Here is a 17,960-nt window from a genome sequence, read left to right as displayed (position 1 = left end):
GAGACTTTGAATCTCTAAACTCTCTGTGCCTGAGCCGCAACGCACATACAGGCAGTCTGAAAGCCCTGACTTGTTAACATGCAATCAGACTGAAAATCCAGGCGTGTCAAGGTTGAGACGCGCGTGTCACAGTTTTGAGCCATCAGTGTGAATTTCTCACTCGAGTTTTGCCTCTCACATAGTCCCCGAACGCATCTCTCACAGCAGAGAGCTCTCTCTTCCCTGTCCTTCCAGAAAACTCCTCCGCACATGCGCGTTTTTATATCAGCAGAGAGAAGCAAAGGAGAGGAAGTTTAATAGAGCAGCGTTGCAAGTTAGCGGAGAGTTAGCTGCATACAGAGACGGACAAGGAGAAACAGCGCTGGGTCTGTCAGCCAGCAGTCGTTCAACTTTGAAAAGGAGGAGGTCGAACTCACACGGTATTCGTTAAAATGCGCTGCAAGATGACTCTGAGATAATGGCGGCAGTAACACAACACATTGCTACAGACATGAGCCCAGTGGTGTTACAAAGCCAGGATTTTAACATTGCATAAATACACTCTGACCAGAATACATGATTTGCCTGGGTGCAAACATTTTGCTGAAAACTCCCAGCAAGAGTTGTTCATGTCAGAGAGAAGACGGCCCAGCAAAAATATATATCGGGATATCAATTTTAGGCCATATCGCCCAGCTCTATCTGAAATACACATTTATCAAAATAATCTGTTTTCATGCCACTGTCAGTAAATGACAGCCTTGCAAGTGCTAAAATGATTGAGTGACTGCATTTAAATGACACATGGGAGCCAGATGACAGCAGAGTGGGAGGAGAGCAGTGATTGAGCAGGTAGGAGAGTGGGTGTTATGAGTCACAGCGCCCTAAGAATAGCCTTAATATGTATGCTAGAGCCAAGGAGGGAGAGTGCAGAGCAGAGACACTTAGACTGTGCAGCAGAGGAGATGAAGGCAAGAGAGAAACTAATAATGAGACTTAAAGAATGTGCTGTCATCTGTGTGCTGGCATATAGGTTTGGGGGGAAAGTGTGAGGCCAGGAGAGGATGCAGATCAAGAATGTGCACTGTCACTGCAGTGTGGATTACAAGTCTCTGAAGAGCAGAGCTCAAAGGAGACAGCAGGGGGCAGAACAGTTACGGCAGCAGAGGCAGTCTTAAGCCTCTGGCATCCACATCCACTCAAACCAAGAGAAAAAAAAAACAAAAAAAAAAAACAGCTCAATGCGTACCTGAGCCCACATTAAGCACATGTAAATGGACTCTATTTTTGTAATTCCTATATTTAAAGATCAGCATCCTGGTTTTGATGCCTTACCCATTGATTATTTCTTTGCACTCAGCCCGTATGAAGTGCTCTTTCTCAGGGGTGACGATGCATAGAGAGTTCTTCTGCCCTGTCCTGGACTCTCCATCGATGACGTCCGTGCACTGGTTCATATTGATGGTACCCTGGGGGAGAGTGCTGGGCTGCAGGACACAGAAGAGACACATAGAGTGAAGTGTTAACTGAGGAAGTGAACAGACGTGCCCACATAACCCTCCACATGGTCGTTTTTTTCACACAATCCGCCCAGGCATCAATTTTCCTGCCAAGTCTGTCATGCCAAGAACTGATATAACAGTCTGTACATGCAGACCAGTGTTCCTGTTAGAGCTCACTGTTGTATTTTTGGATCCTAACATATCTACTGAGAAAATCAAAAGATGCCAGTTATTGAATAGCATCAGAAATTAAGCTTCAAACTCCACTGTGCTACATTAGAAAAATCACATTGATGTAGAGATATTTAGGGTGATTATGGAAAGAGGAAAATCCTGTAGTTCTATACAAGACTTATGGGCTTAGCGTGACATTACTGTATTCAGCCTATAGTAGCAATGCACATAGGGTTAAGTCACCTATAAATGCAGGATAGTGACTAATAATAGAACGTGTACAGAAACCATTATTCACCAAACTAACTGAAATTTTCTCCATGAAGAATATTCTTATCTATGCCAAAATGTATTTTATTTATAAAGTTTATTTGATAGGGACAATGCAAATTACATAGTAAAACTTCAGCCTGTTACAAACAAGCTAAAAGTAACTGATGTTTCACATATAGAGATTATAGCTGTTGGTAGTTTCCATATCCTGTTCCTAGTTAGGCTTTTAGAAAATGAAAATGAAAGAAGGTAAAAGTAACAATTTACATAAAATTGCGTAAAGACAGTTACAATTGATTAAAAGAGCAAAGTTAAAAGACAAAATAGTAAAATTACAGCAAAACATAGAGTAGGCTATTTAAAAGTGCTCACATCTCTGATTTTGTTTGAGCCACTCTTTAACATTTTTGTTAAAAGTCTTTGTGTCTTGTGTCAGTTTCATACGACCTGAAAATTGCCTGCGTTAGTGGTGACTAATGCAGGACAGAGTGCAACAGTATAATGTTACAATATAATAATGACATGATCAATACATGACATGTGTAACATGACATCAATATCATGATTAGCAGGGTTGGAATAAATCTTTTCCATGATGCAGACATGGATGATTCTGCATGGATGCAGTGACAAAACACAATCAATTATTGTGAATTCACATTGCTAGATTGTAGATTTCCCAGCAAAGGCTGGACCTGCAGCATTCATTTATTTTGGTTAACAATCTAAAGACCTTTATGTCAACCCTTTTTTTCTTAAGCACTTTCCAAAATTAATAAAAAGAGGTTTATCTTTGAATGACTGCTGCTTCATTGATAATAAAGTAGCCATGGATGGTTCTACAAATCAATGATTCCAAACCTGGGGTCTCGGCCCCCTTATAGGGAGGCTAACAAAGGTTTCAGGGATGGCTAGAGGCTCTGTCCACTCTGACGTAGCCATAATTAGATTTGCACATACAAGCTAAAATAATAACACACTTACAGCACAGTTTTTATGCAGATCTTTCAGTAAGAGTAATTGTATGTAAACTTTAGAGCTTTTTGATTATGGCAAAATTCATAATCATGGTTATTTTGGTTGAAATCAAGATCATAATTATTCACCACGATTACTAACTCATTTTAAGTCTGCATCTTAAATAAAGTTCAAATAAAGTAAATTGCTGTGTTGCATTGAGAGGCAGCCACAGCTTTGTAACAAAGTACTAAAATTTCTTGGTTTTGTAAATTTAATAAGGACTGATTCTATACAATAAAGGTTGAAGAGATGTGCATGCAATTAAATTACAATAACGCACTTTAATAAAACCGGAAAAAACAATTATCACTGCAAGAGTGAGAGAGTGAGATAGAAAGTTTGATCTTTTATGAATAAATATTACCACAGCCTGATGATTTAAGTCAATAAAGTAGCGTGTGCAAATGGCCTTTGTGACTAAAGACTGAAGAAAGTTTGACAGGGACCAGAAGTAACATCTGTACAACTTTGCAAAAAGACTTAAATAAAGAAATAACAACCCTGGAAATACCTTCAGAATAAAAGCACTGTTTGAAAACTTAAGTTGTTTAATCATTGAAAAACCTAATTGCGCTTTTACTTCGAAGTATGATCTGGAAGTGCACTGTGATGACATTCTTAAAGGACCATACTGACCAATAGGATGCAGACAGTGAAACTGCCTCAGACACTGAGTTTCAACTCTCTCTACCTCACGGAGCATAGACGCTCTTTCAGTGGCTTCAAATTGACCTACATTCATACGTTTTCACTTATGATGTGTAAACTGAAATGTTTAATTCACTGTTCACTACAAATATGAACATCTAGGGCATACAGGCACCACACTTGGAGAAACACGAGGTTTTAAAGGGGGGGATGCATGCACTCCATTTATCACACATTTCTAAAGGAGCACACATCATGACATGTGGTACAGTTATCACTTAGCTTTGCTTATCTTGTTTTTATGATTCTGGGAGGCCAAATTGTAACTGATACTCAATAAATCACCCAGCAGGGGGTCCTGGGGCTCTCGGCTTTTTGAGGATACAAGTTGGTAACTACTGATGTAGATAACTGAGAATGAAACCCATTGATATTAAATTTAATTTCATTATTGGTTGGATAGTCGTAACTGAATCTAATTATAAAACCAGTGATAATGACTGACAATCATGATGGGATTCTGTGACAGTTAACATGTGCTGCAAGGCATCATGATATCAGATTAACTTCCCTTAAGATAAACTGTATTTCTTATACTTTTTCTCTGAACTCTTTTTCATAGCCGTCTCCTTTTATTGGAAACTTAACTTTCATTTAACCTCAATTATGTCATATTTACCAACATGAGAAGTCATGAGGTTGTGACACGCTGAGTCAGATTAGCAGGGAAATTTACTGAGCTGTCATGTCTTTATATCAAAACATCTGAACCAGTCAGACAGTACTGAATCATACAAGTCAGGATAATGACACATTAACCTTATCATTAGTTTGTCCCAACCCTAGCCACAAATATTTTATCCACAGGTGCTGTGAGTGGTGAGTATTACAGTGTTGTAGTATTTTGGCCACAACAGTACATTACATCCTTTCAAAAACATAGTTTATTGATTTCCATTTATTTGTTTTCAGTGGATTATTCCATTTTTATTTTTGCATTTTTTTTATTTATAGCTCCATTGTTTTGAAGTGTTCTAAGTCAGTGTTGATAAAAAGCATTTGATGCAGATGTTGTGAACTCAAGACCTCAATATAATCTAAAAAACACATGATTTTGATTTTTGCCATAATCCAGCAGCCCTAGTACGCTGAATCCCTATCCACAAAGCTTTGTTGTGTACTGTATTACTAGAAAGAGGAAGAACGTCTGGTGAAATGATTGTTCCATTTATAAACAGTGTGAGTTCATAGGTTCACAGAGCAGTTTTTGGTTTAATCTGTCTGATGCCTGGCTGTGAGGTGAAACTATGCACTCTGACACGGACGCCATCTGTCAGCCATAAATAACATGACCGCAGGCCTACCACAATAATACCTCTCTTTGTACAATGCCTTAAGGTTTCTCATGCAGGTTTATGTAAGCACACAGTGGCTTTGTGTGAAGGCATGGCCCATTTACAATGAATGGAGGTATGCTGGTTCAGCTGGGAGCAGATAAGATAATCTATTTATAGTCAAGTGCAATTCACATGAACCTGTTGTGCTAGAGAAGTTTTGTCAAATAAAACTTAATGAAACTTGTGCAATCTCAAGTGCAGGTTTTCAGAGGATGTATCTGCACATTTTCGCACATTAAAAAATATCCCTTGTTTAGGACAACTTGACCTCTAAATGACATCTGTGTACAAAGGGAGAAGCCTCGCAATCTCATGCTGACGAAAGGATTTTTATTTGTTCTATTAAATTAATGAGGACTGCAGCTTTAGAGCAGCTTTTGGGCGCTACCGTCACTGTGCTAAACACACAGGCAGAATTACAGACACCAAAATACCACAAAGCTATAAGTACCAGGTACCCACAGATGATAAATTACAGCCTTTAGTGGCTCTGAATATATTAGGAGATAGAGCAGGAAAGAAAATTAAAAGGTATCATGTTCATGTAAGCTGATGACCAAATAAATCCGACGGAGAGACGTATTTAATGCTGCATAATCTCAGCCTGTCAGGAAGAGAGCAATAGAAGCTCGTGCGTGGCCTGTGATGTGGACAGACAAGTCAATAGTTAACAGTTCGTGGTAATCCCACCCGGAGGGCAAATGAGAGAGCCTGTTGACTTCAACACTGTTAAATGTCACTTTCACACTCCACTCTTTTATTGTTGTCTTTAATGTAGCAGACAGAAGAGCCAAAGACTGGCAAAGAAAACTGGAACAAGGAGGATTGTATGTTGGTCTAAGTAGGCCAAGAGAAGGATGCATGGAAAAACAAAACAGTTAAACAGCAAGGAACTGGTAAATGCACAATCCGCACAAAGTTTGAAAAGTTTTTTTTTTGACAATCTCAAGAGACCCATAGACCCTAAGGCACCCTTAGAGTCAACAGGTGAGGGATCAGAGACATGGTAGTCAGCACTGCTGTCATGCACAACCATGTCTCACAATGGCAGAGGCAGATCTAGCCTTTGTGTTTTAAATGTTACAGCCAACATTATTCTTTCTGTGTTTTACAAAGTTAGTTCTGAGCCCCTCCACCTCTTCACAGGAGGTGTAACCTACGGGATAACGATCACAAGTGAAACGTTTTTATACTGGAGTCTTTTGTAAGGAGGGAGGCAGTAATGTCTACAGGTCCAGACCTCAGTTGTTATTTAAAAGACAATAAAATAAATGATTTCTATGACAAATATTTGAAAGCTTATACACTCTTAAATCTGACCAGATTTGTCATAGTGCTGTACAACCATGCTGTCAAAGTTCCGTCGTATTCTTTCATAGAATGCCAATAACCTATCTATCAATGTGAGACTGATATTTTTTCAATAGTAGAATTCTGTCCAAGCTAAACTCAACAATCGAAGCAGAAAAAAGGATGCATTTTCACTGAAATATTTTGCCTTTTTAAAAATTATTAAATAATATTCTAACCCAGAGCTGCAAAGGCATATGCATAGTAAGAGTTTTGCATGGAGAATATTCTCAATTAAGCCATTAGCCAGAATTCTAGCCTCATAAGAGGTTGGAAGTGAAAGGTAATTCTTGAGAAATAAAACTAAAGGCTTATAAGTCAACTCACAGCAGGATGGAACTAGCCATCATGCCATTTATGCTTTTATCTGCAAACATGGCACCTGATGAGCAATATCATAATCCAGTGAATTTCCAGTCATTATATATTGCCTCTTAAAAGGAATACAGCAGGAAAAATGCATTTTTTCACAGTTTGTCGTCATATTATGCTTCATCCCTCATTATCCCAAAGACCAAAAGATGATTAATTATAGCTTTTAAATATATCAGGAACATTCAAAGAGCAGAGACGTAATTTGTGCCACATAACCAAAGTGTAATAACACTGATAGAATGAAGTATGGGGGGAAAGCACGGTCAGGCAAGTTAGCCACCATGATTTGGTTTGATGTTTTATACCCCTGACTTAAAATTGGTTCATCACCGAAGGGCTCTTGACACCAAGGTGAGAGGCCAGGGCAACAGCCGGGCTTGACAGACAGACGGACAAATAGACCTTTGGGACAGCTGGGCGAGGGCCTGGGCCTGCTTCAGACTGGACAGAGAGACTGGCGTCAGCTTGACCTGAGAGCCCTGTCACTCTCAGACATGGCTTTGGGCACAGAGAGTGGGAAAACGTCGAGCCTGAGAATAAGGGGGATTAAGTCTCAAGCCGGTGGGCGAGCAGGAGAACAGCAGCGATGTAGGAAAAAAAAAAAGGGGGTTTGTGGACTATGACTTTGGGCTGCTCAGGCCATCTGTCTGAGTAAACAAATCTGGAGTGCAGCACACATGCTGGCTCGTCCTTGAGCTGGAGTCAGAGGAGGATAAACGGCAAAATATTTCAAATTCTGGGAGCAGTTGTACAAGCAGCTTAAGCCCTGAGTTTTATAATCACAACATCGGATTCTCCAGGATGCAGAAAATAAATCAGAGACTGACAACAGCGCTGATTAAAAAGCTATATTCATAAAGCCGCTCACCTCAGACAGAGATTTGATTGCTTGTGTTCAGCAGGTGCTTGTTGTGTGGGAGTTCAGTATATGTTTGCACTGGAACTGTGTGGAAAGCAGCACGGGACTCCACTCACACGTGTGCGCCCTATCTGCACCAGCACCCAGTCAGCTGAGCACAAATACACGCCCCTGGTTTCCAGCCAGCCATCGTGGTTTATAGCCCCCAGACCCAGGCCCCCCGAACCCACACCTCGCTGTCACCTAGGCTAGACCCAGTCCCCTCTCCCTGGGCCACCGCTCTCCACAATGGGCCCTTTGTGAGGCAGCACCGGTTCACACAATGTGGGATTGTCAGCCACCACAGTCCAGAGAGCCACTCCTCCCCTTAACCCTCAACAAGGAAATGACTGAGAGACAAGAGGCCCAAACAAGTGTCCTTTTGTGATCCCAACATGGAAATTATGAAGCCAGCATAAACTTATTCTAGTCTCTAGAGCTCTTGAGACAATAATATGAATGATGTCTCGATGGGAGTCATTGAGAGGAGTCTCAAGGGGAGACGGGACAAATCAGAAAGAGATTTGATTTCTACAGATCAGGCTGTGATTATTGGAGAGGCAGGAGGGCAACAGACAGGTGTGATGTTTCGCCTGTCACATAATCCTTCTGGGACCGTTGCTGAACAAATAAAAAACACTGTCAGTATTTACACTGTTAGCAAAACTGAACCATCAAATTATTTCTTTGATCATTTAAGATTTATACTGCAGATGTAGAAAAAACTATGAAATTTACTTCCTTTTTATATTAAGATGTTTAAAATATGTGACAGGAATGGCAAATCATTGTTTTAAAAACAATGACAAGGACAAATATAAAGCAGCATGTGGCATCTGTCACTTTTAACCTGTGAGGAATTAATAATGTTTAGTTCACTGTGTGCATTTAAAAGAAAGATTCAAAATAAAGGGATGATTCAAGGATTCAATGGATTCAGTTTCACATATTAAGAGAGAAAAGCTGTTCAAAGTGGCCTGTCTGGTTAATGCAGCAAGCAACTAACAAAGCATTCTGGGACTTTCACAACGTTAACCAGGAAGGCTTTTTTGGGGGGGCTTTTTGAATCATTTTGATGGGACAGCTGAAGACAGATAGGAAATATGGGGAGAGAGAATAGGGGAAGACATGCACCGAACAGTGCCAGGCCCAGGAATTGATCCTGCGACTGGTGCATTAAGGACTCTGGACTACGGGCGCCTGCTCTACCTACTCTACAGCTCTTCTCTAGACCTTTTCTATAGTTTAATCCTCCTGTGGGTTCTGCTGTGAGGAGAAACAGTTAACATTGACCTAAGTCATTGGCTCCCAACCTGGGGTCCAGGGCCCCCTTGGGGGGGGGGGCGCCAGAGATTTCAGGGGCGGCACGAGGCTCTGTCTGCTTTGATGCTGTCAACATTAGATGAGAAAACTGCAGTGTGGAACTATTTTATGTAGATTTGAACAATGAAAACTTGACCTAAGTAAGCAACCAAAGGTATTTCTGAACATGCATCATTTGCTTTAATCAATAGTGTGTTTGTGATTTCCTTGATGATATAGTTACACTTTATTTGAAAGGATATGCATAAGACTGACATGAAATTGTCATAATCATGGCATGGCACCAGTCATTCACAAAGAAGGGTTTATGAGCATTTATGAAGGCTGTCCTTAAGGGACATTCTGTCAATTATGTCATTTTTAATGCAATAAATTAGGAGCGTACCCACCACTACACCACTGGACATCCCCAATCAAGAGTGGAAGATCTCACTGTACCTTATACTCTGTCTGGTTGCCCTGCAGCTTTTTTCCTTTCCTGGAGAGCCACATAACCCACTCTCCCGTAAACATTCATAGTCTCCTTTATGTGAACGATAGTGTCATGTCAGTCTATCCATATCCCCTCAAAAAAAGTGTTACCAATTATTTGAATCATCTCTTGAGAGAAGCTGCTGGAAATTTTTCCAATCCAATAGTTGCACTCTTTATCTATTGATCCATTTAAAAGATTGATTTTAGGGCTTTTATAAGTTGATTCAGATAGGACAGTGAATGGAGTTGGAAACTGGGGGGGTATGGGGAAGGGCAAGTGGGACAGGAGCCACGGGTCGGATTTGAACTCAGGCAAACTGCTTGAAGGACAACAGCCTCTGTACAAAACCATAAGAGTACCTGAGCCCCTCTTATTGTTTATTCTTAAACATGATCAGAAACAGAATGAAAAAATAGTGTTTATGGCTTTAAACTACAGTCAAGTCTATACAGACATGTTCATATTTTAGGTTTCTTGTTCTGCATATAGCAGTGTGCAATGCTTTTTGCATGGCTTGGGAAGATGCTGAACAAGCTGCCACTAACTGAAGCTCACTAGCTAGCTTCAAATCCTCATCAGTTTTTCTTTCATAGAAAATCACAAGGCGGCTGCATCTGTCAAACTTCGTAACACCCCCAGCTCTCATCAAAGTCTGACAGGTGTTTTCATGAACATTTTTGTTTTCCAGTGACAGCACTTGGTGAATTTGTCATTCTTAACTGCAACTAAAGCCTGATGACAATGTTGTGATGTTGCTGTATTGTAATCAGGTGCTGACTAAACTCTACGGAAGAGGGAAAAGTGAAAGAGGAAAAATTGAAAATATTCTGGTAAGGGTGTCAGTGCTTGAATGTAAAAGTGTAGAATTTGAGGGATGGTAGAGACTTATTCAAACCAAGACCCAGTTACAGCTAAAATGTACCAATAATTTTGTATACCAATTATAAACATAAGCAAATATCCAATTGGAAGTTTAGATAAAACTGACAATACTCAGTAAGATGCAACCTTTGCCAATCTAAGCAAAATAAGCATAAAAATGAGAAAAAAAGTACAAATGAAAGCAGCAGCTTTGACACTTAAAATAATATACATCTGATAAAAATGTGCTCAAAGTAACATTTATAAAACTTCTTTGTGCTGATTTTTTGAAGTGACTAGAGATGCAGTCAAAGTTTGAACAATCAGGGAGGTCAGAAACCACAATCAAGCTAATAGTCTGCATGCCTTCAAACCAAATATCATTGTATTGAAATAAATGTACATTTCATCCTTTGTAAAGTTAGACCCATATCTCCTCTCCTTTCTAAATCCATCATGGGTCTTGTGATCTCAGTCCAGATGTTGTGTAGTGATAATTAGGAACCAGTCTTCTGTTTAGAAAATGGTAATTAATGGGTTCAGTGCACGCATGCATGCATGTCTCTGCACCCTTGGCCCCCTTCACTCTTGGCCATTCTGCAGCGAAGCAAAACATCCCATTCTCCTTAATGACACAGCCAGAGAAATATTTGCTTCTTTTGGCAGCTAGTTGATGGTCTAAGTTTCATTTTTGGTTGTGAGCAAATTCTCTCCTCTCTGCCTTCAACATTTTTGGGTTTGACAGACTCATTATTGGTCCTGGAAAGCTGTAGTGCAGTTTAGACTGACTCAGTTTAGAGAAGCATGATGAAATGGCATTTAACTATTGGAGTGAGTCACTTATTGCAACATCATAATGCAGTCATGTAATCTCCCAGTCGTTTTCTATCAGTTTGAATTCATCCAAACATTGCTCAATGATAGTCAGTTATGAACACCTGTTAGCAGATCAAAAACATCTGCTTTTTCTTATAAGGTGCCACTGTGTCTGCCAACTTTCCCGGTGACAAATTTAAAAGCTGCAATCTTGCTCGTTACTCTCCTTATGACATGTAACAGCAGGATCTTCGGGTTCTGTTTCCAACTTCTTCCAATACTGATTCACTTTGATCACTCTCGACAGGGAGAGCTGATGAACTGGCACTGCTTTACCCTGACTCATGGACATGGCCAGGAATCAGGCCTCTTCAGAGTCCAACATACCCTGCTCATTACCGATAACAGCAATAAATCTTTCCTTAGCAACTTAGGACAACAGAGCTAAACACACATTTTTGATAGCGGCGGGCATGCCAACAAGCAGCCGCGGGGAAATCTCTTCAGGTGCCAGACGGATGTAGTCACCTTTAGTGTTGCTACAGAAGAATATCAAACCACTGTCTCTCCTTCTTTTCCTTCCTAAGTCCATGATAATGATACAAATGCAGATATACGTAGCAATCAGGCCAGGAACTAAAGATGACAGATTGAGACAGTGATGATTGTAATCTAGTCAATGACCGGGGTCTTCAGCGCCTGTAATTTAACACAATCGAGACAGCATTAAACCCACTCAATGACACGTGATATTTACCTCAGACTTGGCTATAATACCAACCCTACCTCTGCCGGTACCTTAGACAAACATATAGCTCTATAAAAAAGCCATATGGTGGATATCTGACATCTCTGTTGCAGGGCCAAGCACAGACCTCCAGGAGTTCTCGGATACACCTCACCCCGATGGTATGCATTCAAGACGTTGTGAACACAGTATAGGCATCTGCTCAAAGCCTGGGTACACAGTAACAACCCTACAGGGAAGGCTCAGTGCAAGAACACTGTATCAACACAATCTTCAGAGAAAAAAGGAGCAAAAAGCTGCATATTTCACACATATTTGTGCCTGGCATTTCAGAGAGGACTGTGGGTGGTAGCTGTGCTGCTCTTCTAATGGAGAGAGGTGAGAAGATGTGGGTGGTGGAGAGCTGTGTTAGGAGGCCAGCAGCTGACAAATGCAGAGGAGGAGGAAGATGAGGAAGAGTTGGAGGATGAAGGCTTTATTTTCTGTGCTAGTGCAGCAGGTCCTTTTTAATACGAGGCTATGATTGTGTTGTCAGTCAATCAGAAGCTATAAGGACAAAATCTTCTATAATCTTTAATATTTCGTAAAAGCAGTGATGGAACAGTAGAAAGCCAGCGCGTGTACTGGATTATATCATCTATTGGTCGTAATTCTTAATATATACAGCAGTGCAGTTGAAGTTTTTTCCTGCAGTTTTTATGTAATGTACACAACAATAATAAATAAATAATTGCAGGACAGTGTGAGAAATCAGTCCGTCTCCATCTGGGTGGTGACGGAGTAGTTGTGCCGGCTGCAGAAACAGGTGCTACGATCGAGTTCTGTCATGTCGGGTTGGCTCTTCACACTCAGACTGTCTCAGCACAGTTACTGTGAGAGTGTGTGCGGTTTCCCAGAGTGGGAACTTTTCCTTTCTTAGCTCTCAAACTCCTTCTGGAAAGGATTTTTTTCCAAATCAGTGTTTCCAGTATGTCTCTAAACAATAGCTTCAATGTTACTACTAAGTATTCATGGACTTTCAATATCTGTATGCCAAAGGTTTGAGATACACAATTCAGCTTTGATAATTTCACCTTAATGTCTGTAAAATCATGGTTTGTGCTATAATTTGGTTTTGCAGTTACTTCATTATCCATTAGCCGAGCAATGCTGTGAGGCAGCTAGTTAATCAAAGCTAAAGTAAATTTAAAAACAGACCAAAACTGTTCACCATGATTGCTTATTTGAACCAAGACTAATATAGAATCCTAAGATGATCTGACTGGAGCTTCAAATAATACAACCAGTTTCCTGAAAGTAAGACATAGTATTAAATCTGCCAGTAAAGATTTATGTGACAGCACCATGCTTGATGATCCATATTCTAGCCAGAGGCCACATTTATATGATGCATCATATTGGATTTTTGCCCACATCTGATATGACAGTATTTCAAAATTCATTTTAGCCGATGCCAGTACTGATATGCTGAAGAAAGAAATGACCTTCAGGCCTAAAAACACTTTATAGATGAATTTACAGTATTTGTGAACAAAGAAAAAGATTTCAGCTGACATGGATATGCTGGCACTGCCTAAAACTCCACGATTTTATTTGCACATTTTTACTGCCAATATAGGCTGGTATTTACAGCCATCATAGGCTGATATTTATAGCTGATTTAAGCCAATGTTTATGGCTGATATAGTTACTATTCACAGCCAATATAGAATAACTTTTACTGCCAATACAGGCCGATATTTACAGCAGGGGGTTGATATTCACAGCTGACAAAGGCCTGTATTTACAGCAAATATAGGCCAATGTTTACTGCCAAAACAGGCCAGTGCTAAAATGCCAATATAGGTTGATATTTACAGTTGATATAAGCCAATTTTTACAGCCAATATAGCATAATTTTTTACTGCCAATAGGCTGACATTCACAGCCAATATAGGCCTATATAAGCCAATATAGGCTGATGTTTACAGCCAAAACAGGCCGATGATAAAGCTGATACAGACCAATATTCACAACATCTATGGGATGATATTTACAGCTGATATGTGCCAATATTTACAGCTGATATATGTCTATATGAGCCAATATTTATAGCCAAAACAGTCTGATATTAAAGACAATACAGGCCAATATTTACAACATTTATGGGATTATATATATAGCTGATTAGGCCACTATTTGCAGCAAAGGAAGCTGATATTTACAGCCTATATATTTACAGCCTCAAGAAGGGATCCTTATCAGATTCCTGGCCCACCTTTAGCGCCTCTTTTGGTGACAGTTAGAACATAGATCAGATAGTAAATTGAAAGCTTTTCCTCTTTAAGTAATCTCTTCACAAGGATCGTCCTGAACAATGCTCAGATTTATGCTGGTGTTTTAATTTGGAGACGTTTCACTTTAATCTGTTTCTTAATGCCTAGCAGCTCTAAATAATTCTCACTGGTTAAGGACTTGGAGTCGTAAGACCAGCTGAGCAGAAGGGGAGTTTGACCATCTGCAGATGGTGTTTAAATATAGGATGAATTTTCCTGAACAGCAGCAAAAACATTCTATTTTTGCAGAAAAAGAGCTGTGAACAGAGCGTGTTGGTCATTGACTTCTTTTTTTTTTAAATAAGGAGAACTCCCATACACTCAAATGATTATTTCTGAAGCATTCACCAAACTCTAGTTCAACTTTTACAGACAATCATTGATCTTTCTTGAATTTCTCAGTCGTAACAGCATGCCTACATTCTTGTAGTTCACTAGTTTGACCTTTAAATCATCCTAAATCCTAGCATCAAATTATATAAGGATACATGATCTGCTTAATCTGAACGTTAGTAAAACTTGAATTAAACTTTAAAGACACTATGGGGAACTTACACTTAAAGACAAACAAAGCAGCAGACACAGTGGTATGCCTTATGTCCTTGCAGACATGGTTGTGTGGTATTATCTAAAGGATAATGTTTTCCTTACGCCTTATGTCAACACTTTGCATGAAATTATAGTTTTATAGAAGCTTAAGTATAATTTTAGCCTGTAACAAGTCAGAAATTTCTCACAGTACATTAAAGTTAATATACTGGGGACATAATGATTATGCTTGGGATAATCTAAGTTTGTGGAAACATGGCTATCATTTTGACCATGTTAATGCATGTTAGCTCATGTTATACAGTTGTTTTTTGTAACAGGACTCAGACTTTGGTGGAAATGCAGACAGTAATAGACTAAAGGAAACTTAAAGTCCCTTAAAAATAAATATTCAGCTTTATCATTCCGTTTAGCATAGTGCCATTCCCTGATATAGAAGAAAATCTAGATTCACAGCTCTAGAATGAGCTTTTTCTCTTGAGCGATATGAAAACAGTTGTGTCCCTAACAGCAGTGTCTAGATCACTGCAGCGTCCCACACTGAGCTCTGACACAGCACTTTGGAAAGTAGGCCAAGGTGAATAGGCACCCATTATGAGCTGCGGTCCAGGTCGTAACGAAAACTATTCCTATGAAAATAAAGAGGAACATAAATATAACTCACTCTTTAACACCATTAACAAGAAGTTGGTTTGTGTAGCTCTGTCGACACGGCTTAAATTACATAAGACCTGCAGTCAGGCTTCCTCTACCTCTCTGATAATGACTGAAAATCTGCCAAAACCTTTCTAAGTCAAAGCAAATTAGCGAGAAGGGAGAGGAAAATGGGGGAGGGATAGGAAAATGTTCCTTAGAGAATTCAGCTGATACCTCAGTTTCAGAGCGAGCTGTTTTTCCACAGGGCTGAAGAGCAGCTTCCTACAGACTCAGGTCCGCTGGGGAACCTGACAGTAAATAACTCCAGATCGGAGAAGCTAAATTCTGTGTTCCATATTTGTTTCTGTAATCTAGGTCTGGTTCATTTTGAGATTATCAGAATCAGTATCAAACCATATAAGAGTCTCACACATTTCTGGTTAAATCAAACAATATCATCAGAAATTATAATTAAAAGGAACCCTGCATGTTAAAACATATTGACTTATTATGTTAACTAATTTGTCTTTTTTATACATGTACAAAAAAAACTCATTAGGATTTTGGTAAATTTAGAACACAGTTTTACATGTAGGCTTCCAGTGTTGTCTAAAGCACCAAATGTAGTGATGTCATCAGGCTACATTATTCTTGGATTGTACTCACCTCAATCTACATTACAGCAACTTCTTCCTCATTGTCCTCTGCACTTAAACTGAGCTCAGGGGTGAGAATAAAAAAGGTTTAAGAGAAGTACTCCACTGGAATGTTAGGTACTCCTAGGTTATCCTGCAGTAAACCTTTTTGGCCAGTTAACTTCAATCCTAGTTACCCCTATTTATGCCATAAGCAGCAGCATAAGGAGTCATGGAGTAGAGATGCCCATCCATCCCTTTTCTACACCCTTTATCCTGTTCAGAGTCACAGGAGGTTGTCATTGGGGGTGAGGCAGGGTACACCCTGGACTGGTCACCATTCAATCACAGGGCTGACATGCTGAGACAAACAACCAGGCAATCTCACACTCACACCTACGGGCAATTCAGAGTCACTAATCAACCTAATGAGCATGTCTTTGGCGATGGGAGGAGGCTGGAGAGAACCATGAATGAACGGGAAACATGCAAACTCCATACGAAAATCACAATTGAACATTACTACCAAACCACGCAGCACTAGCAAAGAGGAAGTCTTAAATCTAAAAATTTTTAAAAAGCATTCGTATCAGCATCAGCTCAGTTGTTATTTCAAACATCAATTTGGTGCTTTCCTTATCATACTAGTCAGGATGATGATATACAGTGATATCAATATTTTTTCATCTTTTTTTACAGTATGCACTCTGGCTAAGCTAATCCTTTCATAATTAAGAATATTTGTTCAGGTTTTTACATACATGAATGTATCAGCTGAACACAGTAAGATTCTAAGAGCATGAAAAGGATTATTGAGTTAATTATACTTAAATAATAAACAATATCTAATCTAAACAGTATATCATACATTTACCTAGTTTGTATTTTCAGCAGTTAAAAATTCAGAGGACTGTGGTAAATTGGAGTTAAGACTGCATTTTTGTTGCTTTCTCTTTAAAGCTACAGAGAGCGATAAGCTGATTAGGTGCTGAGGCTGGAGTTGGGCCAGTCTGTGGCTGCTTGAGATGGGAATTTTGGGCCAGGACCTGAGGAAGCTGGAGTGGGTTATTAAAGAGCAAGTGGCTCACCCAACAACAATTCGAAACATGCCAAAATACTTTAGTTTCAGGTTTGGTGGATTTAACAAGAGAGCCTTGCAGTCAAAATGAGGCCCAGGAAGGTAAGGGAGCAAGTTTTCATTTGTATATCAAAACTTCATTTATTCACATTTTGTAAGTGAACCATACCCAGTCTCAACTCAGAGGCCTCACTTTCTTTTCTAACTATAAATATCCAGTCTGCAAATCTCTGACCCTAACAGGTGGCTTAACTGGAAGGTTGCCAAGCTGAGGTGAAAGTTTAGGTTCATCTTATACACCTGCACCTGTTACAACTGTGAAAGACGTTCGTCTGCAGCTGTGACTATTGCAAACCACTAAGGCAGCAGTCTAATAAACCGTGTTACGTCTGCACTGCATGCAACAGAGACGTCTCACTGCAGTGAGCTACGATCAACTCTGCCAGCCAACCTAAAACTGCTGAATTGAAGCAGAAAATCAGGAATAATGCTGCAAAGTCTGAGTTTAAATGATAAATAAACTGAGTAAGGAGGAAGTGTTATCATTATATTGTAAATGCCTCTCAGTGTCCCTTCACTCACACTAAAACACATGCAGACACCTTCCCACCTCTCCCACTGTTTTATTAGTGCCGGTCTCAGAGCTGGCCCCTCACCCTGATGCTTTAAATGAAACCTTTTGTCAGTGTCCTGCTCTAGTGTTTAGAACAAACTGAGCGAGCAGCCCATCAGCCCGTGTTTGGCTTTATAGACGAGGGAGGGTTTGGTGGGGAGGAGAGAAGTTACACAATACTGCTGGCTGCTCCCTCCAACACAAATGATTTATTGGCCAGTGAGAAACTGGAATGAAAGACGGAGATACGAGAGAGTGGCAGAATAAGAGAAAGCAAGGAGGTAAAAAGGAAGGG

General features: G+C 39.9%; 1 protein-coding gene across 8 annotated transcripts in view; it reads right to left on the bottom strand.

The window, feature by feature from the left end:
* Window positions 1–17,960, bottom strand: part of si:ch73-103b11.2 (protein outspread) — an 88,539-nt gene that overhangs the window by 41,362 nt on the left and 29,217 nt on the right. For all 8 annotated transcript variants that reach the window (XM_041816489.1, XM_041816486.1, XM_041816488.1 and 5 more), the window contains exon 4: window positions 1,315–1,466. In XM_041816489.1, coding sequence (XP_041672423.1) covers window positions 1,315–1,466 — 152 coding nt within the window. The remainder of the gene's footprint in view (window positions 1–1,314; window positions 1,467–17,960) is intronic.

This window comes from Cheilinus undulatus, linkage group 20, assembly GCF_018320785.1.
Source record: "Cheilinus undulatus linkage group 20, ASM1832078v1, whole genome shotgun sequence".
Taxonomy (NCBI): Eukaryota; Metazoa; Chordata; class Actinopteri; order Labriformes; family Labridae; genus Cheilinus; species Cheilinus undulatus.
Note: the sequence above shows the minus strand (reverse complement) of the source record. Positions and strands in the feature narration are given on the sequence as shown.